Here is a 26328-nt window from a genome sequence, read left to right on the forward strand (position 1 = left end):
AGTTTTTAAACATATTATGTGTTTACACTTGATGGTGAAATGTTGCCAGGCAAAAAATGAGATTTGCGCCTGCTGTATGTAGTGCTACTTTTTTGAAATGCGGTTTGAATGAGAGCAGCCAGGATTTTGCGCGGTACTATTGGTCGACAAAACTGTTAGCAGTGTTGCTAACACTTTTTTGTCGTAATTACAAATTTTATTTAAAAGTGCATAAGCCCATGCGGCAATAAAGCATTTTTATTGAGATTACATATTCTTTTGAATGGATGTGTTAGGGGTCAAGATCAAATCTCATGTCGGCTCTTTATCTATTGTTTTAAAGAAATTGAATATATTGGTAAAAAAATTTTTTTTAATAATTTGACTCATATCATCTAAACGGCAATGGTCGGGGTCAAGGTCAAAGGTCTCCTTATGTACGGCGTATAACAGAACACAGAAAAACTTCATCATTTTTTTTTCCATAGAAAAATAACTTATAACGAAAACTAAACCCAAATTCATACATTTAAAATTTACTAAATTCATTTTTCTTAATTATTGATTTAAGAACAGATTTAAATTATTGTAATACTAGCTATTGCTCACGGCATCGCCCGTATGAAGTGGTTTCCGGGATAAAAATCCCGCTATATATTTTCCCGGGATAGAAAGTAGCCAACGTTTTTAGGGTTAACTATCACTATAAAAAACTTCATAAAAATCCGTTCAGTGGATTTTGAGGAAATCTACATACAGACAGACGGAAATGACTCACTATTTTAGTCTTAGTGGCTTTCACATAAAAGGTAGATATATGCTGTCGCGGACTTTTGGTTAGAATTATTTAAGATAAACAAGAAATGTCCGTGGAAAAGCATCAAAATCTCGATCGAAATGGAAGTTCCATGTATCAATTTTGAAGTACATTTTGTAGGGTTAACATAATTTTTATCAGTATGGATTCTCCAGTTGACGTAAGTTGAAATAACTAAGTAAAATACAGGGATTGCTTTAAAAGAAACAACAAATATTAATTTAGACGTTTAATACACAGAGAAATTGTAAGTAGGAATTATATTTATAACAGGTCAGTTTAAAATAATACAAAATATAATAAATAAATATAAAAGGTAACTGAAATGAATGTCTTGCAAGGTGAAAAAACATTTGGAACTCGAAAATAATGAGCTATTCTTAAACGATTACTATATTTAATAATACAACTTCTATACAAATTACATAAAACATTACGTGAATTACTTTCTATTATATTACACAGACGGTTCGTACTTACCGAGAACACACGCAAATAGTAAAAACTATATAAGAACTGAAGTACATAGTGGCCGCTTATAACACGGTTTCATAACACTGTCTCGTACCTGAAGATACAACGCTTTTCTACTGTTAAAAGCGGTTCCTCTTTCGTTTTGTATTCAGTATATTCATCTATAGCAATGTAAGGATTATTATCGCACATTACTATATACGCGCGTGCTCTCGATGGTTACTCGCCACTATACCAATTATCTGGAATTTGTAGATACCTACAAAAATGCATTAATTACGTATGGCAGACTAAATAACATCTCCATATTTACGAATATTAGGCGCCAAGATTCCTATACATTTTACTACCAAACAATTTATATTAATAACAAGTTAAATCTACCAAACAGTAGTTGTTAAAGTGCAGTCGCCAAACTAAAACAGTTTTGTACAATGATCTTTATTATGTCTGATGCCGGCGCGCGTATATATTAATACCATGAGAATCGTAATTACATGTTCCAAGGATATAATTTTGTTAGATGATGCATTCTTTTACAAATTTTACGCATGATATATTTTATAACTACATTCGAGTATTCCAGCAAATTCAGAATATTCTGTGTTTTAAGATTTCAATCTGAATTTTAAGGTACTTTATGACTAAGGTCATCGTAAAATTATTTTCTTCCGGCGACCGACCTTAAACTATAGTGGTAATAAAGTAAAGTCGTCAAAACGTTCTCGATTCGAAGTCCTTATGCTATTAACGATAATTATTGCTGTTTTTTAAGGCGAGGGCATGCACTTAAGGCGTTCGAAAGCGGCCTTCTCGAGGGCCTCGCGTTGGTCGGGGTGGGCCACCTTGATCAGCTCGTAGGCGCGCTGTCTCAGAGACTTGCCGAACAGATTCGCGATGCCCTGCTCGGTGACTACGTAGTTCACGTGAGCTCTGGTGGTCACAACACCGGCACCTGAGGGAAACAAATTGCATAAGTGAGTCTGTAGTCTAAAATGGATCAAACATTTTTATTTCTATTCTAAATTTAAAAAAAATCATGTATACAAGTATGAAGCCTACTATTTATTTTAAAGGCCTTTAATGGACTAGACACCTAAGAACACTTACCGACTTTGAGGGTGGGAACGATTTTGCTCACGCCTTTGCTTGTTTGAGAGACAATAGCGATGATCGGCTTGCCTTTACCATCGACACCCTCACCCGCGCCGCGGATGAAATCTACTTGACCGCCGAAACCGGAGTACATGCGTGTTCCTGAGAAAAAAATGTGGTCTTGAGAACAAACACTTGCTAAAATTATACGCATACATTAATGGTTAATATGGGCAACGTGGGCTTATATTTTAATGTGTTAGTTGATATTTAATTATTGTTTTAACAACATACTGCAATGCCTATTGGTGTCATTAAATCTTGTAGCCGTTTTAGTGACCATGTGTCTAGAAAATTCGCCTACTTTGAATTGATAAAATACATAATATTATGTTCCTTGTTCTGTTTTCTTAAGTTAAGAACTCACGGTCATAAGCCCAAGAATTTAATTTTTTAAAAAGGAAAGTCATCTTTATTGTCCTTTTCAAATCCTTTTCTAATGTATCTCCATGCTAAGAAATTGCTTCGAGTGTCAGATTGTACCGTCACGCAAATAGCCTCTTGTTGGCGAATGAATAACTGTTTTCTACAGAACACACGTATAAATAAGATCGCTAATTATATTTATATTAAAATATATTTGCAATCCATACATATTTGAAATATTACAAGATAACTCATCATCAGATTCCATTTTCAGGAAGTAATCAAAATACATTTACCAAATCTATATTTGTATTTTAATTACAAGTAATTCAAATATTGCACAACCTTGTCCACTGCATGTGTAAAATAAAGAGTTATGAGTAAATGATCCTCACCGATAGAGTCGGCGCACACTTGCCCCGTGATGTCCACCTCCATGCACGAGTTGATGGCGGTCATGCACGGCTGTAAGGAGATTATATGCGTGTTGTTCACGTAGTCGACCTCCATCATCTCTGTAAAAATAGCAATAATGAAGTCTCAGCCTCCCAACACTAGTCTGTAGAAAAAAACAATTAAAAGTATTTAACGCCCCAAAAAGAAAAAAAAACAATTCTATTACATAAATAAAATGTATTATAAGCTTTGAATAAATATTTTACGTTACATACCTAATCATTGACAAAATTACCGTAGTACATTATATGTTATACATTTCTATTTGTTTCTGCAGCCTAACTCTGCTTATAAAATTGTATTTAATAATGAAGTAAATACATATTTTACTGTTCAATCATGATACAGAAAACTAAACCAAAAAAAAAATGTAAATTTGTTTACTCATAAAAAGTTTCTAAAACTTTAAATTTAAACTAGTTATCAGTACTCACACAGTAAAATACTAACCAATGAAGGGGTTGTTGTCCACGAAGCTATACAACTCTTGGTTACCGACCAGGAAACTGGCTACAATGCGTCCCTTGTGGAATGTCTTCCTGAGTGCAGAAAAAACGAATTATAAAATAAATGTAGGGAAATTTAAATGTTCACTGCGATTACACTTTAATACTCCTCTCTAAAATTTGTCTTTAATTCCTGTATTCCAAGGACCATGCAAGATTTTTCTTTACTATATTTTTTAACACGACCGTCTCAATGGGTCTCTTCAGTCGAATATCGACCTGAGGTTGAGATTAGCAAGAAAACTTATAGAAATCGATTGCCGCAAGCGGTTTTTTCTACAATAACGGCAAACTGATTTCTGAAAACCTGAAGCTTGCAGGACTTGGCACTTGCAGCGATACATAATAATAATACATAACCACTAATAGATTGATCTTGATTGCATACGTGATAGATTATTTCCGCTTCTGTAAACGCATCTAGAACTTCTCGCGCTATATATTTCTGCGAGAACTTGCTAGTAAACTGAACTTTGTATCAGTTAAATTTCCTAGGGTAACAGTAGATTTACCTCATAACTAATAACATTTTATGTCAAAAAGTATCTTCAGCAGCCTATTGGTAAAGCTAATAATTTAGATGTAATTAAAAGTGCTTACTTATTGTTGGTAACGCAACCCCTCCTCACCAGGTCGATGACACCCACGCTGAACATCTCCGAGTGGATGCCGAGGTCTTTGTGGCCCTTCAGCGCCGACAACACAGCATCGGGTATACTGCCGATACCTGCCGATCATAGTATCTAATTAAATGTATAGTAATATTCTATACAATTTAATGAAACGTACAAAAACATTTCCAACTTCCATTGATGCATTAAATAAATAGTACGTTCTAGATAGATTCGTTCCATAACTATTTTTTTGGTACAATCGTGAATACTAGCGTTTTCACGATGCGCCACAATATGGTCCCCTATTTGTTATACGTCCACCCATATATTATACAAGATGGGCATAGACAAAGGAAACTGTTCTCATTGCTTCAGAGATGCTCATCGTAACTAACAGTCACAGTCACAGGTCACAGTGCTCGAACTACACAAAATTTTGGGTTATGGCATTTTGCGTCATTTCATTTTTTTGTATTTTTATTATTGCTATAAATGACAAGACAAGCTTACTGTTCGCCTGATGGTAAGCGATACGACCGCCCATAAACAGTAGAAACACCCAACACCTTGAATTACAAAGTATTGTTTGGTATTTCACTGCGCTCGCCATCCCGAGACATGAGATGTCTCATATGTCCAGTAGTTACACTGGCTACACCACTAACGCGTCCAGACGTTACGGAAAGAAGTTGAATCCTCACCCATCTGCAGGGTGGCGCCATCTTCGACTAGATTCTCGCCGATGAGCTTCCCGATCTGCATTTCTTCAGGGGTGGGGGGCTTGCTGCCGTGGTCGGGCAGCGGCGTGTTGTCCTCCACCGCGTAGTCGATGTGCGATATGTGAATTATAGCGTCGCCGAAGGTACGCGGCATATTCTTGTTAATTTGAGCTGTAAGATAAAGAAACATTTTTTTTTTCACTAATCGATTCACTTCGGCCCCGGATCTTGAATTTTTTCGAGGCGGGGCAAAATTTGGAAAATGCCGCCCAACCCACGTATATTTTTAGTTTTGTCATCATCATCATTATTTCGCGCCCAGCGGGAAATATTTTTAGTATTGAATGTACTGGATGTTTCAGTAGTCAAAGTTGCGATAATGATAAGTTATGTATTCGTCTGCCAAGTTTGAATTTGCTGCCCACTGAATTCGCCGCCCGGGGCATGGGCCCCGGCTAGCCCCCCCTTAGATCCGGGGCTGATTCACTTAGACTATTTTTGAGATTAAATGTACTCTGGGGCCTTAGATAAAATGTCTTTCTACAAGCGTTAACGCTAAAAGAAACCAAAAAAAAAGTGTTTGGGAATAACATATCCTACCGATGTCAATCGTATCCTAATTACTCAACAGACATAACGACAGCTGGCAGGCTGTTTGACTTAAGCGACATGTATTTGCATCATTGAATTTAATATATATTTGGAATCATAGCATTTTTCTCTGTTTCTTTAACGAAGACTCATTTAAAAAAAAAAATGTCGCTTATGTCAATTAGCCCGCGAACCGTCGAATTAATAGTTATAAACGTACAGTGAAATTGACTTACCGATAATAGTCTTACAGTTGACGAGCGCCGCCCGCACGCAGTCGACGGACGTGCCGAGGCTGCAGAACCCGTGGTTGTCTGGGGGAGACACCTGAAACCAACAAGAATATTTTGGTCAATGTTTTATAAATCCCTATTGTCTTTGTCTCCATAAAAATGCAAACATACATAATAGTATCACGTCTGTATGTCAGGGGTAGGCAGAGACTATTGAATTGCTACTTTGCACGATTTCGGCATACCTCTCTCATTTGCTCCACATTCATCAATCTTTTCATGCATTCCCGACGGTTCCGGGTACTTTTGACCTGGCCTTTACTAAGAATGTCTGATGTCTGAGATTCGAAGGTTCGGTGCGGTCGATCCTTACCGACTCTTCCATCCACATTCGCCTTATATATTCTCTTTGTCAGTTACCATCTATCCTCTCCAAATGCCCAAACCACATGTGGCGGGACAGTTAGTGCATATACCGCTATCTTGTCAACATCGCCAGAACTGCAAGAGGATCGATGCAGTGATACAACTGGAGTGATAATCACACAGCAATCACGATAGATAGCGACATCGATACTGAATCACGCTTGCACAATTTGCGCGACGTGCAGCATATATACCACCTGCGAATAGGAACTGTCGGAGGGGACGCGGCCGGTCAGACGCAACATCTGCCTGACTGGAAATCTTCCCCCTCTATAGAGGAACGCAACCATCTGTTCCTCTACCGCGGCGTCAACCTTTACGCCGCTACGCACATACCCCATGAAACATAATAATATCCGTCGAAGAATTAATAAAACGTCGAAATATTCTAAATTTATAATACATATTAAAAAAAATTGTTTAAAATGTGGATTTTGTCCTTGATTGGATAATGAAAATGGTACTAAAATTATTGAATCTGTGCATCTCCTCACAAAGAACACATCTTTTTAATTTACAAACAACCCTTTAGATACGTTCTCGTTCTTGAATGAGTAAACTTTGATCGATTAATATGTTTAAAAAGGCCTACATTTTTTTTTTATCACAATTATTCGTAAATCAATGCATATTCGAACTCATGCGCCGAAAATGTATGCAACGAATGATCAAGCCGTTAGCTCGAGGGAGGTGCCTAATTCTCATCTATGAAGCAATACTTATTTCTACATAATATGCAAAAAATTCTAATTTCGATAATTTTCTCACTTGTATGACAGCAATGTCGGGCTTGATGATCTTCCTGTGGAACAATTTGGGGATGTCTTGCAGGAAAATGGGAATGACGTCGGAGCGGCCCTCCGCCACGGACTGTCTTACATTGGCAGCCATGAACAGCGACACGGATCTGTAAAAAAAATAATTATTTAACGATTATATCAGGTCGATAATCGCATGTAACACGAACATGTTTCCAAATTGGCATTTAGTTAAATAATCGAGACATTGCAATCTACCAGAATAGTTTATTGTTGAATACTTATTGGGACGATATTGTCCAGTTAGTAAGTAAGCAATTAGGTGGGTGGCTGTAGTAGAAAGAAGTTGGACTTAAATGTACTAAAATATTAGCGAAGCGCAAAAAGAAACTAAGAATTCTGTGAAACATAACACCTCTTTATAATTATAAATTCTACTCAAATATTCTAACATGTCTCAAGATAGCGAGCGCAGTGGAATACCAAACACTACTTTGTAATACAAGGTGTTGGATGGTGTTTCTATTGTTTATCGGCGGTCGTATCGGTTACCATCATGTGAACGGCAAGCTCGTCTCGTCATTCAAAGCAATAAAAAAATGTGAGAAGTATTATATGTATATGGAATGAATATATGTATATGAATATTTTAGCTTATTTTATTCGGTATTTTATCATGGAAAAGTATTACTTTGATTTAAGGATGACTTTCAAACGTCAGATAACTTTTATCATTTTTAACATGTTTGCTATAGGAAATATATACGATGTAATTACATAATATAACATCAAAATGCCGAAGTGCGTCAAATCTAAATCATTAGAATGACTTAATAGACGACTAAAAATCAGCTCGTCGATTAAACGTAAGGGTAAATAACTAAAAAAATTTACAAAGTTGTTCTTGTATCGATTTGTAACACTTTAGAAACACTACGAAGAGATATTTGGTAATATTGTGCCAGATATACGTTGGTTTAGATTATCATGACGATTGAAAGATTCATACCGATCACTACAACGATGCTGCATATTTTTTTCTTGCTCGTTATTTTATTCTTTTATGGATTAGTATAATATTATGATTATACATTTTGTTTGACTGTGTGCTTTTAATACTTTTTTAAAACTTGAGTGCTTACTATCCGCACCATTTTATGTTAGCGGTGTTATTAACATAAAATGATAAAATTGATGAGCCTATTTTCGTATGTAATATTTTGTTGACATCGTCGATTCTGGCCCAAATTTACTTAATACATTTATGTATGGATGATATAATATAACATTTTTAATCACTACTTTACTGTATCGGTAACGAAAAAACATAATATTTGTAAAAAACAAATATAACAACATAACAAAATGCCTTTTCATATTTTCCTTTAAGATAAGCACCCGCCTGATATATAATGTTTGCAACCGCAAGCAATGTGCTTCGTCAAATCATTGCGTGACCAAAAACCCCGTAGAATTGAATACCCTCACAAGCGGAGTTACGGTTAAAACTTAGTTTGACGTGTTCGTTTCGATTATACAATACAGTTATCGCGTTATCAAGCCGGTGTATTTAAGGTGACACTCGTATCTAAATACCCTTGTATCAGATAAGTCGTATTGTCCAAAATGTTGTAGTTGATGATAACGTATCTACAATACGAATAAAATAGTAAGTGTGCGAATTTACAATAGCCCAATAGTGCTATTTTGGTAGGAGACTAAATTAATTTGACATTGGCCCAGTGTCGCTTAAACCGATAATAAATTTAGATATTTATTTATTTGGACAACCAACAAAACTTACACCATACATTTATTTGTTACATGAAACAATAAGTGATAGCTGCAGTGCAATGGTTACAGACTGTCACCGCATGAAGATATAACATAATAATAAACAATTGGCTGCACCGTTTGCATTATATTCTAAACTAGCTTCCGCCCGCAGCTTCGCCCGCGTGGATTTCGGACTTCAAAAATGGAAGGGGTACTCAATTTGTCGGGATGTTTTTTTAATGTATGGTGGTATGCAGGTGGTCCGATTGTCCGGTCAGGGTCTGATGATGGGATCCTGGTGAACTCGCAGGAAGCATATAGCATGATTCAGTATTCACGCGTGATGGCTTATATTAGCGTATTTCATGTATAACTTTGGTGTTTCTATACCGATTTCTATGATTCTTTTTTATGGAATATTTAATAATGTTAACTTTTTTAATTAGGGATGACTGAGAATGTTATAAACGTAAGGGTAGACAAATATAATGAGAAAGCTTCGAACTACTAAGCTATCGGGAGTTACACGTGTTATTGTGAGTCAACCATAAATGATAGACATATGCTGTCGTGGGATATTTTTTATATAATTTTAAGGAGAACGTTTCCGTCATACATGATTTCTGTGTAGCTTTAACCATTAAGGTTGCACACGCGACGGAAGCTTAAAAAATGGAGTAACTTCTCCCGTTTTCCCAACATTTCCCTTCACTGTTCTGCTCCTATTAATTATAGCGTGATGAAAAGTATACTATAACCAGCTCGGGAGTATGAAAAATAATTGTACCAAGTTTCGTTAAAATCCGTCGAGTAGTTTTTGTTTCTATAACGGTTATACAGACAGACAGACAGACAGACAAAAATTTTACTAATTGCATTTATGGCATCAATATCGATCCCTAATCACCCCCTGATAGTTATTTTGGAAATATATTTCATGTACAGAATTGACCTCTCTACAGATTTATTATAAGTATAGAAGATATAAGACTGAATGTTATATATGATATACCGAAAAGATTATTTTTTTGGACTAACGATCTTGTAAAGATACCGAAAAATAACCGCAATATATTTATTTTTCATTCTGTAAAACATAACCCCTGATATTGACATGATATAAATATTTTCCGAGTACAGACAAATAATCACGAACACGAATGTATAAACAACTTATTCGGGGGTATTCGTTACTCATAGATAGAGCACGAATCATTCGTCAATAGTCTAAAATCTAAATGAGGCATGAAATTATATATACGCACACTGTATATATATGTACATTAGTACAGTACCAATATACGTAACTATACATATACATACAAATATTAAAAAAAAAATTGTGGATAAAATCTGTCGGTAGGGTTTTAGGTCCTAAATTTTAACAGTAAGGTCCTTTAGAAAATAGACAAATTCCTAATTTTTTTCTGCGGAACTGGTTGACATTATTCAAATTCAGATGTATCTTCATCTACCAAAACTGATATTAGAATTCTCATAATAATTGACTCAAATTTTTGCTTGACAAGTAAACGGATGCACAAGCAAACAAAATAAACAACAAACACACAGACCTACCTAATCTATCATGTTTATATGTTAAGATTATCATAATTACATTAGGTACTTAGCAATTAATCAACATTGGCCTCAAAAAATAATACTATTATGACAGTTAGGCAGTTTGTTGGCAGAAATTTCAAATCACTTATCTAACGAATTTTTTATTGTAATTGAATATGTAATTTCAGAATGGGCACATTTCATAGACATAATATCTAAATCTATATCGAGAAAGTATATATAATAAGAAATAACAATAAGATTTCTGTATTTTATTTTTTTTGCTAATTGACCCAAATTCGAACCCCAATTCTTTTTTTTTACACTACATACATATTTTAGATAATTTACATTTCCTGAAATTTTAACATTTTCGGACATATCCCCTTTTTGAAACTGCAAATTCAATTATAATCATAACTTCGTTTTCCCATGCCCTTCTTTCCATACTTTTAACTAATTACATAGAACAGTGCCCTAAATAATAAATCAGCTCACGTTATTAATGGATCCCTTACCAGTCACAAATCACAGTACCTGAAGGTATCTTTACATTCTGGTTTGACGTAAGCGGCCTCCTTCTCCGTGTGCATGTGAACAACTTTGATGTCTCGCATGGAGCCAGCCATGCCGACAGCCGTCATGGCATCCAGCAGCGGCACTGGTGTCGCCGCAGCGCCTTGTGAGAACACTGTCTGACCTGCAATACAAACAAATAAATTAATACAAGATATCAGCTACATTGCTGATGGTAGAATATTTATTTACCATCATATACAAGTTGTAAAAACCCAACGTGGCATGTAATTATGTCACGTTGTGGGATCAGCGTGTGTATATCCGGTTCAAACGCCGAGCAGTGAAGCTCGGCGAGTCTCAGGGAAAGCTAATTTGTCATCATCCCGCAACGACATTAAGCAAATAAAAAGATAGGAGTTGGAAATATTAAAACGGGACTTTGTACTAGCAGAATTACCAGCGTTTTGCTCCTTGGAGCAAAGCATATTATTGAGCTGGGGCCTGATAGCGGCTGCAATATCTCACAAGTGGATATATTTTCTATTGTCTATGTATGTCTTAATTTATACTGTGTGTTAATTGTAGTCAAAATAAACTTTTTTTATCTATCTATCTATCTACTTTCATTACGGTAAACTTTATCCTGGAAAAACTTTTTCACGCGGGCGGAGACGCGAGCTAAAGCTAGTTATTACATAAGAACGATGTCGTTAACCGGTAAAGCGTGCGACGACATTTCACAGACCCGCTTATCTGTGTACACAAATCGTAAACATGTATACTACATTGACCTCCGTGAATTATCGGGCTTTACATAAACGACGAAAAAATATCGTTTACTTATTGAACCATCTTCCCAGGGCCTAGATGGAAAATAATGAGACCCAACGATCAATTGTAAGTAATAAAACCACAGGGAACGTAGGTACATTATTATCTCTGAACTACACCACTTATACAGAGTGACGTAGGTTCCATTAGAGTATTAGGGTCACCGGCTATCAATTGTCATTTAGTATAGCATAGACATAGTTTTTAACAGTTTTGATTAATGACAAGCATTTTACATGTATCTATTAATCTCTTTTTTTACTAAAATAAGTAAAAAGAATAAAAATTATAGTGCAGCATTTGTTAAAACTGACAAATAATTTACTACATAATATAACCACCAAGGTTTAACGGTGTTTTTGTACTATGAAACTAGGTATTGTCTTCACACACACCTATCACTTTACAGAAAAAAACATATTGCATGACGTCACCATATTACATAATGTAGATTGCAGAATAGGTATTCATAATATTATATAGAGCTTTTGGCTTAGTGTTTCATCACAAGCAGACTTGATAAATTTCTATTAAATAAATCACGATGCCAATTACCATTTATCTCGTTAACGTATCAAGATTTTATCTATTTTCAAACAAATACACAATATAAGTACAGGTGAATTAACAAGTAAAGTCACTTCTACAAAAACAATAACAAGATACACATTCCAGTATATAAATTAGTAATATTTCTGATTTCTCAAGTGCGCTGCTACCACTTCGACGAGATAAACCCACGTTTATATATAATTTAAATATTTATTCAATGTTTACACATGTCGACATACATCTGTTGAAATATCGTTTGTAACAAATTTCATTTTTACTACAAACTAGAATGAGACATTGTGTCCAAAACAGGAGCCAGTTTATGAAATTGACTGCGTTGAAATTGTTAACAGATTACTAATGCCTTAAAACGACCGGCTGCAGTCTTCACTAAACGCGCGTCGGTGAGAATGCGCCAAAATCAGGCCAATGCACTTGTACGTATTGCATACATCTATATATCTACCTACATTTGTAATATTCTCAACCGGAGCAAACAATATAATTTTATTGCACATTCTTTATACTGTCTGTAAAAATAACGGTTAAGAAGACATCCACATAAATTGTACTGACAACCACGCCCTGTTGATCTTTACTACCGTTCGCTCTCAAGTGATGGTCGTGTAATGACCACTCTACCACAGTCTGTTTGCATCCTACGAGGAAGATAAGACGAAGAAGTATTTTTTTGTTTGTCTAAACACAGCATGAAAGACGATGTTCGCCTAACAACACAAAAGTAAAAAGGTGCCGAATTGATTACACTGTTTCTGTTTTCAAGGAATAAAATACATATGACTTATATAATACCATTTTCTTTATCTTTCATATAACTCAGCTCGTAATAAGGTATTACCTGTTGCATATTTCTACGCGATTAATTTAACACCGCTTATAAAACTAATTTAATTTATCAGTACTCATTGCCAGTTTACAAAATTGCACTTACATAACTGAGTTCAAGTTTGGAACCAAGCCAAAATGTTCGAGATTGTGACCCAGAAAATTTTACTGTCCTTAGACAAACAATAATCGCGTCAAATTTCCAAAACAAATCTCATATGGAAATCTAAAGCCATCCTTTCTTTTGTTCTGTTTACATATCGACGGTTGAAGAAATAGACTTAAACGACATTTAATTGCAACTCAAAGTTTCATATATATTTGAAATCCGCACGTTTTTCTGTTTTTTTAAACAAGTTGAAATTTTTCGAAAAAAATAAAATGTCGCTTAAGTTAATTAGCCTTTCAATCGTCGATATTAAAAATATTCTTTGTCATGTAGCTTAACCTAACCAACGCAAAAATGTGCTTATATGAGATCATAAGCAGATAAAAGACTGATAGAGATACTTTCTACGTTATAAGTAAGGATTAGTATCATGAGAAATCTACGGAGCTAATTGCCTAGTAAATTGTAAATACTTATATCAGTAATCAGAATGGGTGATGTCTGACAAGACAATAAAACATTATGCTTATCACCAAATACCGTTCAAAATTTTTTTTTACGTGGTTACGTGGTCGTGGTGATACCGATTTGTCAACTTAGCAAAGAGCTGTTCATGTTCTTGAGCAAAGAGCTCAGTGTCAGTTCCTACTGACATTGTTAGGATCCTTCCCAACACACTTAGTTTCCTTGTCATTTTTATAGTTATTTGAATTGGTTAAATTGGGCAAGACTTATATAATACAATGAACATACATATCATAATCAGCTGACAAGATAGTAATGAAACTCGGCTGTCAAAAAGTCGAACGATTAGTCGAACTTATCGGATAGTCGAATTTATCTCGCGTATCTGTGAACTATGTGAATACCTGGATTTCTACCGAGATATAAAATGCATGCATCAGGATAAAACACTAATGCCAGCTAAAGTATACTCGAAACAGTGTAAAGGAATTCACATGGATACACATAGACTACATGTACGTACGTATATAGTCTCTTACACAAGTCATCGTGGAGTTTAATTTTAGCAAAAATAATACGCGTTGAATTTTAATAACTATGCAAATCATTCCAAGTCGCGAAGCCATTTTTATTTTGCTTTACTCTGTGTCCTTTGTATTAGCCGAGTTGAACAATACAAATATTTTCATTGGAGGAAAATGTTCAATAAAAACTTCTAAAGCGTACGAACTTGAACCACTTACGAATGAACAGCAATACATGAATAAGTAAACTAAGCATCGATTCTCATTGTCATTTCCAACTAGCTATCCCTGAACAAATCGTTGAATGTGGAAGGAAAAACGGAGATTTAGCATGTCTTTTTTATATTGTAAAGTTAAAATCGTATAAACAAAAGCACGTCAGCTGTTAAGCTTAAGGCGATACCTCAAGGTCCATTTTCATACATTTTGTTTCGCCTTTAATCTGGGTAACTAAACAAGTATTGGCAACTAAAGAATTTAAATTCACGTCTAGTTAGTGATTAATTCTCGCAGTTGAAAGAAAAACGTAAAAATAATTAATAATCATGGATATTTCTGCCTTTAAAATTTCGTCATATTAAATTTTAAAGGCCGAAATATCCATGATTATTAATTATTTTTACGTTTTTCTTTCAACTGCGAGAACTAATCACTAACTAGACGTGAATTTAGATTCTTTACTTGCCAATACTTGTTTAGTTACCCAGATTAAAGCCGAAACAAAATGTATGAAAATGGACCTTGAGGTATCGCCTTAACACGTCTGTACGCCGGGCTCAGGGTGCATTTAAAGAATTCCTTTACGACCATGAGCGACGAAAATAGGTCACTAGGGGTCGCGGCCGCATACCCCCCGCGCAGCTCGACACGGTGGGCGCCGCTTTGGTGCTAAATGAAAATAATACATTCAACGATGCGTCTGCCAAGACAAAATCGAAATCATCGTGTTGTTGCAGACACTGAACGAGGGGACCTCTGAGTATAAAGAAGGGTCGCAAATCGGTATATTTGGGTAACAATCTAAATAATTTGGATGCAATTACGATCCCTGAACCAGACGTCATGGGTACGGGTGATAGGTCGAAAGGCCGACGAATCTGACAACCGCTCCTCCGAGACGGAGAATGTATTCGTAAGCCATATTTTCTTCTAAAAAGAGGTATAATTCATGGACCCTATCTATGACAAAGCTGACGGAATAGTACTTATGTTGAGACAAAGTTGAAAGACACGTTAAAGGTGTACAAAAATTGTTTGTATTCATCTGTGTACGATTTTCTCTAAAATCTTTACGGTGTTTAAATAAAATCAGGTTTGAACCGCTTTATCCTCCGGTGTAAACTAAATGAAACGAGCCAAAGATCGGAATCAGTGCCGCGGAGGCCTTCGCTTACCTGTGGATTGCGGTTGATAACGATTATAGCATGCGTAAGATACAAACAAGCCCGATGTTTCATACAAAAACGAAGAGACTGAACTCATGTCTCTTAATCCAATACATATACCTATTTACATGTTTGCATAAAGTAGTGCGTGATGCGTCTTCTACTAATAGAAATAAATGTCAATTTACTATGTTGTGAGCGTGAACCATTGTTTATTTGTAAACAATATGCAAAACCAGTTCATTAGAACTTATAAACTAGTTTAAACTGTATTAGCTTTATTAGAAATATAAATAGTAAATACCCATTACGTATTATAACGTAGCGTTCGTTGTTATAGTTTATCAGTATTCATTACCTACTCTGAGGATATCATTAAATATTGTTTTAGTTATTTTGTTATTGTTAATTTATTGTTTGAATGGAAGAAACCAAGTAATCAGAATTTTTAAATATTAATCACACCAATATTTTAAACTTTTGCTTAATAATAAACCAAATTTTGACCTAAAAACTACGTAAACTGTCTGTGAAATCCGTAAATGTTTTTATGAATATAATATTGTTATTAAAACTTATGTATTATCAACAATAAAACGTCATTAGCGGAGTTATCGCCAGACACTCCCACAAAAATAATAATTTAAATGTCTTATTTGCTTCAACGCTTGATAAACTTTATTTCTATACAGGTCATGTATTGTTATTTTCAGTATATTTTTTATTTGACGTTTGTTGGTGATCAGTGTTTTCCTGAGTAACAATACATACATACCTACACATTTCGTACTGTATCTGTTACGACACAGCAACAAAGTAGAATTATTACTATATTCTATGCTTAGAAGCGGTATCTCAAATAAAATCAAAACCTTGATTTTTATGGCGTCGGTTAGCTTAAAGAAATGCCCATCCAATGAACTATCCAAAAAAACGGTATCATGTTTAGAACATCTTAAAAAAACCTATCTCAGTTTTACTTAAAAAACTAGAAAACTATATTTACAGAAATTCGATTATCTCGAAATAAGGGTCCCTGACACTCGTACCGCTTTTGCGCTTAGTACGGCGGAATAGGTTTAAAAAGTAACTTTTCGTGATAGTACGAATGAATACTTTGAATTTTTACTCTATATCGACGGTTAAAAGGCTGATTGACTTGAGCGACATTTTTTGCGACACTCCGTTTCATACACATTTAAAACTAGCTTCCGCCCACAGCTTCGCCCGCGTGGATTTCGGACTTCAAAAATGCAGGAGGTGATCAATTTGTCGGGATGTTTTTTTAATGTATGGTGGTATGCAGGTGGTCCGATTGTCCGATCAGGGTCTGATGATGGGATCCTGGTGAAATCGAAGGAAGCATATAGCATGATTCAGTATTCACGCGTGATGGCTTATTATTAGCGTATTTCATGTATAACTTTGGTGTTTCTATACCGATTTCTATGATTCTTTTTTATGGAATATTTAATAATGTTAACTTTTTTAATTAGTGATGACTGAGAGTGTTATAAACGTAAGAGTAGACAAATATAATGAGAAAGCTTCGAACTGCTAAGCTATCGGGAGTTACACGTGTTATTGTGAGTCAACCATGAAAGATAGACATATGCTGTCGTGGGATATTTTTTACATAATTTTAAGGAGAACATTTCCGTCATACATGATTTCTGTGTAGCTTTAACCATTAAGGTTGCACACGCGACGGAAGCTTAAAAATGGAGTAACTTCTCCCGTTTTCCCAACATTTCCCTTCACTGCTCTGCTCCTATTAATTATAGCGTGATGAAAAGTATACTATAACCAGCTCAGGAGTATGAAAAATAATTGTACCAAGTTTCGTTAAAATCCGTCGAGTAGTTTTTGTTTCTACAACGGTTATACAGACAGACAGAAGACAGACAAAAATTTTACTAATTGCACTTTTGGCATCAGTATCGATCCCTAATCACCCCCTGATAGTTATTTTGGAAATATATTTCATGTACAGAATTGACCTCTCTACAGATTTATTATAAGTATAGATATAAATAGAAGATCAGCACTCTTTTCTATGTTTTTTAACCTAGTTAAATTATTTCGAAAAAAAAATGTCGCTTAAGTCAATTATCCTTTCAATTTTCAAAGTTAGGTTAGAACAAGAACTTGCTATATTATGGAAACATTTTTTGAGAAATTAATCATTTTTGCTCACCAGAACCACACCAAGAATCATTTTACTTTTTTTCTTACCAAGAAGTTTATCTAGTTATATCCTAGTCATGCAGAGTTTTGCCCAATATCTTCTAAAAAGGTCAGCAACTTTCAAATTCTTGGAAAAAATAGTTCTCTAGAGGATACTTTTTGTGAATAAAAAGTATTATTGTTTGATGATTCTAAAAAGCAACATATACCTAAGTATTTCGGTGTTCGAAAACCAATTGAATCAATTATGCTATATGTCAGATAGTCAATCTCTATTACTATATAATATTTATTATTCCACTGAAACAATGAACATTACTTTTGCTAAGAAAACATAAATATATTTTAATGATAATATAAGTGACACTTGAAACATTTAAATAATAATATTAATATAATTATGCATATTATAATGATTATGGAAAGTACGTTGAGATGATAAGAAAATAAATCCTCCCTTTTCCTACACAACAGTACTGTTAATTAAAAGTTATTCTATAAAGAATTCATTATTTCGCAGGACATATTATTGCAGTCTATTATTGAATTTCTCCTTGAGAACTAATTGCAAGAATGTTAGTAGTTACGGCCCGCATCGTAATTGTTGTGTTGTTAAGCAACATCCAACATGGATCGATTTGCTCACCCAAAGATGAAACTTCAATATTGAACTCTATGTCTCATGAGAGCCCTTCATTCAAGGAAGTGACTATTTAATGTATTTGGAATGGCTTCTATAGGTATTGCTCGGGAATTCATTCATGAAAGTCTTATTCCGGAAAATAATCAAATGAATATATACCCTGCCTTAATTTAGGGAAGCCTAAGACAGTGTTACTCTCTTTGGCAAACTAAGGTTTCATGTTATTTACAATAATTTCGATAATGAATTTATATACACATATATGCAATGATACAAATATATAGAAAAGAAAATTGACGACCTATTGTAACTTTAGTTGAAATCATATTTTAATTTGCAATTTCGAAATCAAAGTAAATATTGAAAATTAAAATTTGTGACATTGCACCTGCATGCCATAATACTGTAATCGTTAATATTTTAATTAGAGCTCGGCGGAAAGTTCAAAGTTAAACCAATTAATACGCCTGCGCACGCATCATACGTATTAATTCAATCTTATTCATATTTAATTCACATAGCTCATTGTGTTTTAATACAAACACTAACCAAGAACCTTTCGAGTATTTAACAAATATTCAATCACGAATTAATTCGGTAGGTTACACGAATTAACTCGGTCATTTACCGCTGTTTTTAAATAAACGATCCCAATCCCTTTTTTCGATCTACCGCGAAAATGGATCAATCAGAGCAGGTTTTTTTAACATGCTTACAAATGACTATTTTTGTTTGGCTTATTCTCAAAATCGTTTATTGAAAACGACCATTAATCAACGTATAGGGCGAAGAATAATATGTCAAATTGATTACGTATTTGGTTTTTTTACATGTATTTATTAATCAAATTGTGTGTTCCCAGGCAGACCAAAGGTACGCTAGTGTTCTAGTATCTATGACCACAATAGCTAGATATCAAATTAAAGTTGTTTACGTGCTAAAAATAAAAAAGGTGTGTTCCGTACAAATATTTCCAAGCATATGTAATATAGCTGAGTGAATTAAAATTGGGCACGTAGCCAACGTTACGCGTATAAACAGCCACAGTATTTTTGTGAGATTATTTGGCGAATGGCGCTTAAAAATTTTTGCAACTTTATTTTAAAATCCTTTTCGTATTAAAGTGCAAGCCGGCCGTCATTTATGTAAATCTTTTACTTACGTTTGTGTACCCTTTATGTCGACTGCAGCAAAGCAAAAGGACATTTTTTTTATATCTTTAAAATCTGTTAACTAATGGCTCGGGGCTTCTAAACTACTCATCGTAGGATAAGTAGGAACAAAATGGAATACAGTTGCGAAGTCCTTTCGAACATTTCTTGACCTGAACATCATGTTCTATCAAAAATTACACAATATTATTTCTTGTCGTCATGATCATCACTTTTTATCACAAACATTTTATTCCACAGTTTTCAATTGTAAATTACATTATCTTGACTGGTATTCAGAAAAGATAAGAAACTATAACATACATAGGTGTAGACTGACGAGACGAGCTTGCCGTTCGCCTGATGGTAAGCGATACGACCGCCCATAAACAGAAGAAACACCATCCTACACCCTGAATTACAAAGTATTGTTTGGTATTTCACTTCGCTCGCCATCCTGAGACATGAGATGTTAAGTCTTATTATGCATGTCCAGTAGTTACCCTTTTTTTTTTTTTGCTTTCGCGGAGAAAGTCCCTTATTACTACCGCCCAGCCTTCGTGGGGGGCGACTGGGCGGTTATGCTGGGGTAATCGTGCCTTACGGCCCGGCGTTGAGCCGCCCGGATTTGATGACGACCTTCGGGCGACCGCCGGGCCGAGTCCCTAACCCGAGTACAACTAACCTATGCACGGCCTACCAGCTAAAACTCCGCGGTGGCCCTCTTCGGCGCATTAGGGACGGCTGCGGGCTTCCTCTGACGGAAGTGTCTAAGTCTTCATCCGCAGCCGCCCCTGCGCGGTGCCGCCTTGAGGCCCGTCTCCCATCGGGGGGGGGGGGGGGCTTAGGGATCCTCCCTCTCTCGTCCAGTAGTTACCCTGGCTACAATGACCTTCAAACCGAAACACAACAGTGACTACACACTGCTCCTTGACGGTATACAGTATGCAAATAACATCTGGGGTTGTATACTACATGGACCTTGTTGAGACTAGATGGAATTTCCGTGCTTTCCGGCGTTTTTGCCATGCCTATTGTAATCAAATCTAACAGCTCATGTGATAGGACCCTTTCATTTAATTTTATCCGTGGTGCTTTATAACTAGCTTATCTAGTTGTAAACGTCCCTATCCTTGAGGTTAAATCGCCTCCTTACATCATGATTTTGTCACCCGCATTGCTCTGGAGGGAAGTGGACAATTAATATTTCCAACTCCTCCCTATTTTTTCTATTTGATTAATTTCGTTGCGGGATATTGATATATTAGTTTTCCCTGAGACTCGCCGAGCTTCACTGCTCGGTGTCACAAAATGCGTGCCACTGCTGATCCTGGCTTACAGGAGTTGTAGTGGTGGGTGTGAGGGCGGGAAAGTCTCTATTGCTCCTTGACGGAAGAAATAGACATTGCAGTGGTACCTACCCAAACGGACTCTTACATATGAGAGATATACCACCAGTATACCAGTGATATTTGAGAAAAGTCTAATAACTGGGTATTATGAAACTTATCATCTTATGACTCAGAGTGACGACCGCAGCGCATCGTCAAGTAATGCTTTGTAACTCAATTTTGGTGGTGTTCTTACTGTTTATGATTGGTCATGTCACTTACAATCAGACAGTGGTTTATACTTTCGTCTTTCATATGTATACAAAAATTTACAATATTCTGTATCAGTCGCAAAGCGTCCATATAATTCGATTTGTGCCGACTTCCCTTTCTAAATTTATGTAAAATCTATTTATTATTATTAGGATTTTGAGACCGCATTTGTGCATATTATTAGTACCTATAAGACGTCTCAGGTGTCTGAAAAATTTCACACTTCGCACTCTTCAGTTTAATTAATTAGATAATTACTTTGAGTAATCAAATAGTATAAGGGCGCAAAGTTTAGGAATACAATCTAGTTTTATGTTTGTATATTTTTATAATCTTTTATAGTTTTTGATTGCAATCTGTTTTTCTGTCTTAATTAAATAAATAAATAAATTATAGTTGCCTGTGCCACACCTCTGTGGGATCGATACAACATACTCAAAAAATGTAGCATCAATTCAACTTAGTTTATAGGACTTGTAAAGGAGTTTTCCCGAAATACGCTCACTGAGCAGGAAACACAGATAAAAAGTAATCTATTGTATTTATACATGATTGCCTAATTTATAACATGGTAAGTGCGTGCGAAAGCGAGTGAGGGTGAAATTGGATCGATATCCTCCATGCATTATTAAAGAAACTTCAGGGCACATGTCCGCCCTCAAAGGCGAAACTTGTATGTGTGGTGGTAGCCTGGTACTCGCTCACAGGAATATAGATTCTAAATATCTTTATTAAAAACTGGTTTTCCATTATCTATCTGTCAAAAACTGTTATGATAAGTATGTATTAAAATCGATCGTTTCGCTAGAGGACATTTAAAGAATCATTTTCATTAAAATAATATATGTATTATTTAGTCTCATTTAATTGTACTTTTATGTATAAGCGGTTAATAGAATTTGTCGATTTTAATCTTCAATAACTGTTCTGCACAAATATGGAAAAAACACGGCATGTATATGCTCGTATGATTTCAATTTATTGTTGAATTATTGTATGAAACTATTAATATACCATTTATAGTGTTTTGTTGACTTGACAACCATATTCTGCTGTTATGTTGTTTTTTGTTTTAAATAAATGTCCTTCACCCGTAACATTTTTATGCTATCCTCATTTCGGCGACTTTCACAATTCCGAAAGATATACCATTTTACACTTACATTCTGCTATTGATAGTGATGACCTTGAAATAAAGCGAATAATATAAAAATATAGATATAGCTATTACACCAAGTTCAAGGTAGAATATTAAAATGACTACTGTGTACTTTAGACTGGTTGTCATTGTTATCCGCTTAAGTAGATAAGTAACAAATAAATTGTGCTCCCCTAGCGTTTACGATCGAACAAAGTACATGTGAATGATACTTCATTTCATAGCCCAGCGCAAGATTGGCATATTATACAATTATATTGACTGTCATTCCATTCAATTAAACATGCATAATCTTTAGATTCAGATGTTAAATGTCTTTTAAAAAAAAGTGGGCATACAATGACGTATAGCAACGGTTGACATAAACATCCAGGATCCGCTACATATATTTGAAAAATGTATACATTTGGAACCATAACGTTTATGACTTAGCAATATTCAAGTAAAAATCTTGTTAGTTTTTCTATGGTATATTATAAAATCAATGTTGCTGCTAACAATGATATAATACTTAATATATCTAGGGTGACGCTCACAAGACAACTTAGTTCTTAATTAGATACTTTTATGTAAAAAGGTTGGGTGCAAAGTCACCTCCTTGGTCAAGTAGCAGTGTATTAGTACTGTCAACGGGCTGCCTTAGTCATATTGGGCTATGGGGCGCGAAAATCACCCTGCACACCTTTGCCAATATAAAAAAAATTATGTATTTTTTTATAAGCGTGGAGCGATAAAGTTTTAGCACTCTTTTCTCTGATGACTTTTATTCAATGGATAATATGTTACGTCTCCTTAGTCCATGCAACTGGGAGCCTTGCATCCCTTACACCCCTGGGTAAGAAGGCCCTCAATGTCAACTGCAAAATCATGGGTTTGATTCCCAGGTTGTGAACATCATTTTGTATAGGCTTTTCTGATAATTTATTTGGGATTGGAATACTACAGGACTGGAAGATAGGATAAACCTCAGTTCACAAATCATTAAAAATACGCCACTTCTTTACTAATGTCTACAAATTTTGTGCAGTTTAAATGTTAAATAAAGACTAGAATCTAAAGTAAAACTCTAAATAAAAAACAAAAAATACTCACAATGATAACTATTAGCCACACAATTATGTAAATAAATATATACATAATTTATCATAATGTTTGAAAACTAAAAGTAAACAAAATTCATAGAAAATATGCAATTACACAATATTAGAGTCAGGATATATCAATTATTATGATATATAGTTAAGAATATAAATGCACAGTTTAAGATAAAATGTTTTCCATTTTTTTTTTATGATTATTATTTTATTTCTTTCTTATTATACCTAGTGAGGGAAATGATAATTATTATAATAAATTAGTATATAGTTTCAGAAAACCAGATAACCAAATAAAAGTATGTTAAATTTTATATGTTACGAGTTTTATAATTGTAAATTGGTGTATGCAAAGAGCTATTGCTAAAACTTTTGTACTAAATTCAGTGTTGTAAATAGGGTTTCCACCTTTTTTTTTTAGCAAATAATGTACATAGGTAAATTGAATGTAAAAAAAAAAGTATATGGTGTCAAAATAAAGTACAAATGATTTCTTCATTATTATTTTGCTTATAAATATATATAAATATATATTATATTTGGGAACTTTTAACAAATAAAATTAATATTTAAAATTTAAATACGATTTTTTTTCGTCTCGTAATTTAATATTCTACATCACAAAATTTAAAATTTCTCTGTGAATGCTGACGTAGAAGGAATCGAAAATAAAAATGAATTTAATGCATGCAATTAAAAAAAATATACCATCAGGCTTATCAAATACTTGCTGCCATTTTTGTACTATTAATTACAGCTGTTTTACGCAAAAATTCTTACGAACAACCCTAGAGGAGTCCTATCATGGTAAATAAAGTATTTTCGCGTACTTTATTATTCTCATAAAGTATAGAGTACCATTACCCGAAATAACGTACAATACTTTATTATAAAGTACAGGTGGCAACCGTAGTTGTAAAACAATTTAAAATATAAATTAGGCTAAGTTAAAGTCCAAAAATTTCATATTTTTCTACTTATAAAATAGAGTAACATTTCTACAATTGTGTAGTGTAATTAATATATTCTATACTTAAATAAGTACTTTTATTGTGTTCTTTGTAATAACATAAAGAGAAAATAATTTTAATAAAAAACGTAATTCCAAAGCAGTGATTAGAATTCTATTCTATTTATTCTATTCTATGACCAATAACATTACATATTAAACAGAAATATAAATTATCTTGGGCTGTTCTATAGCACTATACAATTATTTTAAAACCCCGCTTTTGTAAACAAGCGCTAATAAAATTTTAAACCGGTTTATCGGACAACAAAACACTCGTTAATTCTATATCAAACATAAGAACGTATTTGTTTCGGCGAAAATTAGAGGAAGCATCCAGTGTGAACATTGCGACACCCAACGAATTTGTTTTACAAATGAGCTGTTAAAAGTTAACATAACACAACGTATAACAGACAGTATTATTGTACGACCTCAAGGGGAAAGGATAAAATATTCATGGGAACTTATATGTTTAATAGCTATACATAACAATATTCTACAACTTACCCGATTTCAAACATTTTTCAAATGCTTGCTTTGCCGTCATGAATTCCGGTTTTCGATCCAACGTTTGGGACAGGGACTGGGTGTACGAAAAATAATTCCTATTGGATTTTACACTTAAAAGCGCGCCACTAATCCTTCCGAAATTACGGCTCGATACGAATTTGCTGATCGCCGACATATTGCGAGTTTACTTGTTATTTAAAAGGTTTTAACTATTTTTTTATCGGCGAAAGGATAAATAATTCGTTGTGCTACAACTAACGTCCGGCCTCTACACGTTCACGGGCTCAATAATTTTTATTCCGATAAAAGATTCAGAATTCAGATTATACACCAATGCACCAATGTCCAATGACTGCCAACAGAGACAAATAAACTTCTGCCAATGACCAACCAAAACAAAATTTGTCAGTTGTCTATTGAATTTGGGACTTGAATTCTGACGTCATAACAAGTAGTGATGTTCCTGAGATCTGTAACTTTATCCGTAGCTTTTTCGCGGTCCCTGCTTGTCGGATATAAATCGGATCATTTATACAAAAAATTAATAACGTTGAAATTAGTCATAAGGCAAAAACAAGTAGTGTTACAAAAAATAAATTTAAGTTATTTTTTATTTCCCATTGGCGACCCGCCCCGGCGTAGCACGGGAGGCAGAGCAAAATATCACAATCAACCAATTTACGCAAAACATTTAATTATGCCTATAAAACTTTGTCTTGAATATCACGGTGCATTTGTAAAAACCGTATGAAAATCAGTTCGGCAGATTTTGATTGTATCGCGTTCAAACTAATAGACTGATGCAGCGGGCATTTTATTTCATAATACATGTACAAGAATAGTTGATGCGATTCTATTGCAATAATTTTATAATAATTTATATACTTAAGATTCAATTATTGTAATGAATTAGCCATATAACTAGTTATAAATTTAAAGGTTTTAAAGTGGTGTGTATGTAACGCGATTACATAATTAATCGTTAATGTATGCTGCGCCCACAACTATGACCCTGTCTGTCTAACCCTTTTGATCTATCTTAGCCTGTTATATCCCTGAACACGTAACATATGCGCCGTAGCGGCGTGAATCATGATACAATGCGATTTGTAACTAAACTAAAAAAAGGTATCTAGGCATTGTGGGTTAATTTTGATTAAACAAACCCTAATTTTTACTCATTATAAAGTTTTATATGTATCAGTAATTAAATACATTTTGAATAAAATGATTAGCTTTTGAGTCACACACACAAACTTTCGGTAAACCGACAAGAATATCAGAAATGAGTGCTTAAGTTCTAT

The 26328-nt window shown here is 34.5% G+C and overlaps 1 protein-coding gene across 1 annotated transcript; it reads right to left on the reverse strand.

Annotated features, from left to right (window-relative positions):
• Nucleotides 1-1010: 1010 nt before the first annotated feature.
• LOC115452107 (4-hydroxybutyrate coenzyme A transferase) lies at nucleotides 1011-25440 on the reverse strand. The gene is made up of 10 exons (XM_037439962.1): nucleotides 25022-25440; nucleotides 10971-11133; nucleotides 7105-7243; nucleotides 5914-6004; nucleotides 5069-5257; nucleotides 4354-4480; nucleotides 3698-3786; nucleotides 3187-3306; nucleotides 2381-2527; nucleotides 1011-2225 (listed from the first exon to the last, which is right to left on the reverse strand). Exons 1-10 carry the CDS (start codon nucleotides 25197-25199, stop codon nucleotides 2041-2043), a joined length of 1428 nt encoding a protein of 475 aa, XP_037295859.1. The 5' UTR covers nucleotides 25200-25440; the 3' UTR covers nucleotides 1011-2040.
• Between the last annotated feature and the right edge of the window lie 888 nt (nucleotides 25441-26328).

Source organism: Manduca sexta, chromosome 18 (assembly GCF_014839805.1).
Source record: "Manduca sexta isolate Smith_Timp_Sample1 chromosome 18, JHU_Msex_v1.0, whole genome shotgun sequence".
NCBI lineage: Eukaryota > Metazoa > Arthropoda > Insecta > Lepidoptera > Sphingidae > Manduca > Manduca sexta.

Coding starts and splice junctions, on each gene's coding strand:
- LOC115452107 (XM_037439962.1), bottom strand. CDS start 25,199: ATGTCGGCGATCAGCAAATTCGTATCGAGCCGTAATTTCGGAAGGATT. Junction 7,244..10,970: donor GAATGTAAAGATACCTTCAG/GTACTGTGATTT, acceptor TTTTTTTTACAG/ATCCGTGTCGCTGTTCATGG. Junction 3,307..3,697: donor GGACAACAACCCCTTCATTG/GTTAGTATTTTA, acceptor CTATTTTTACAG/AGATGATGGAGGTCGACTAC.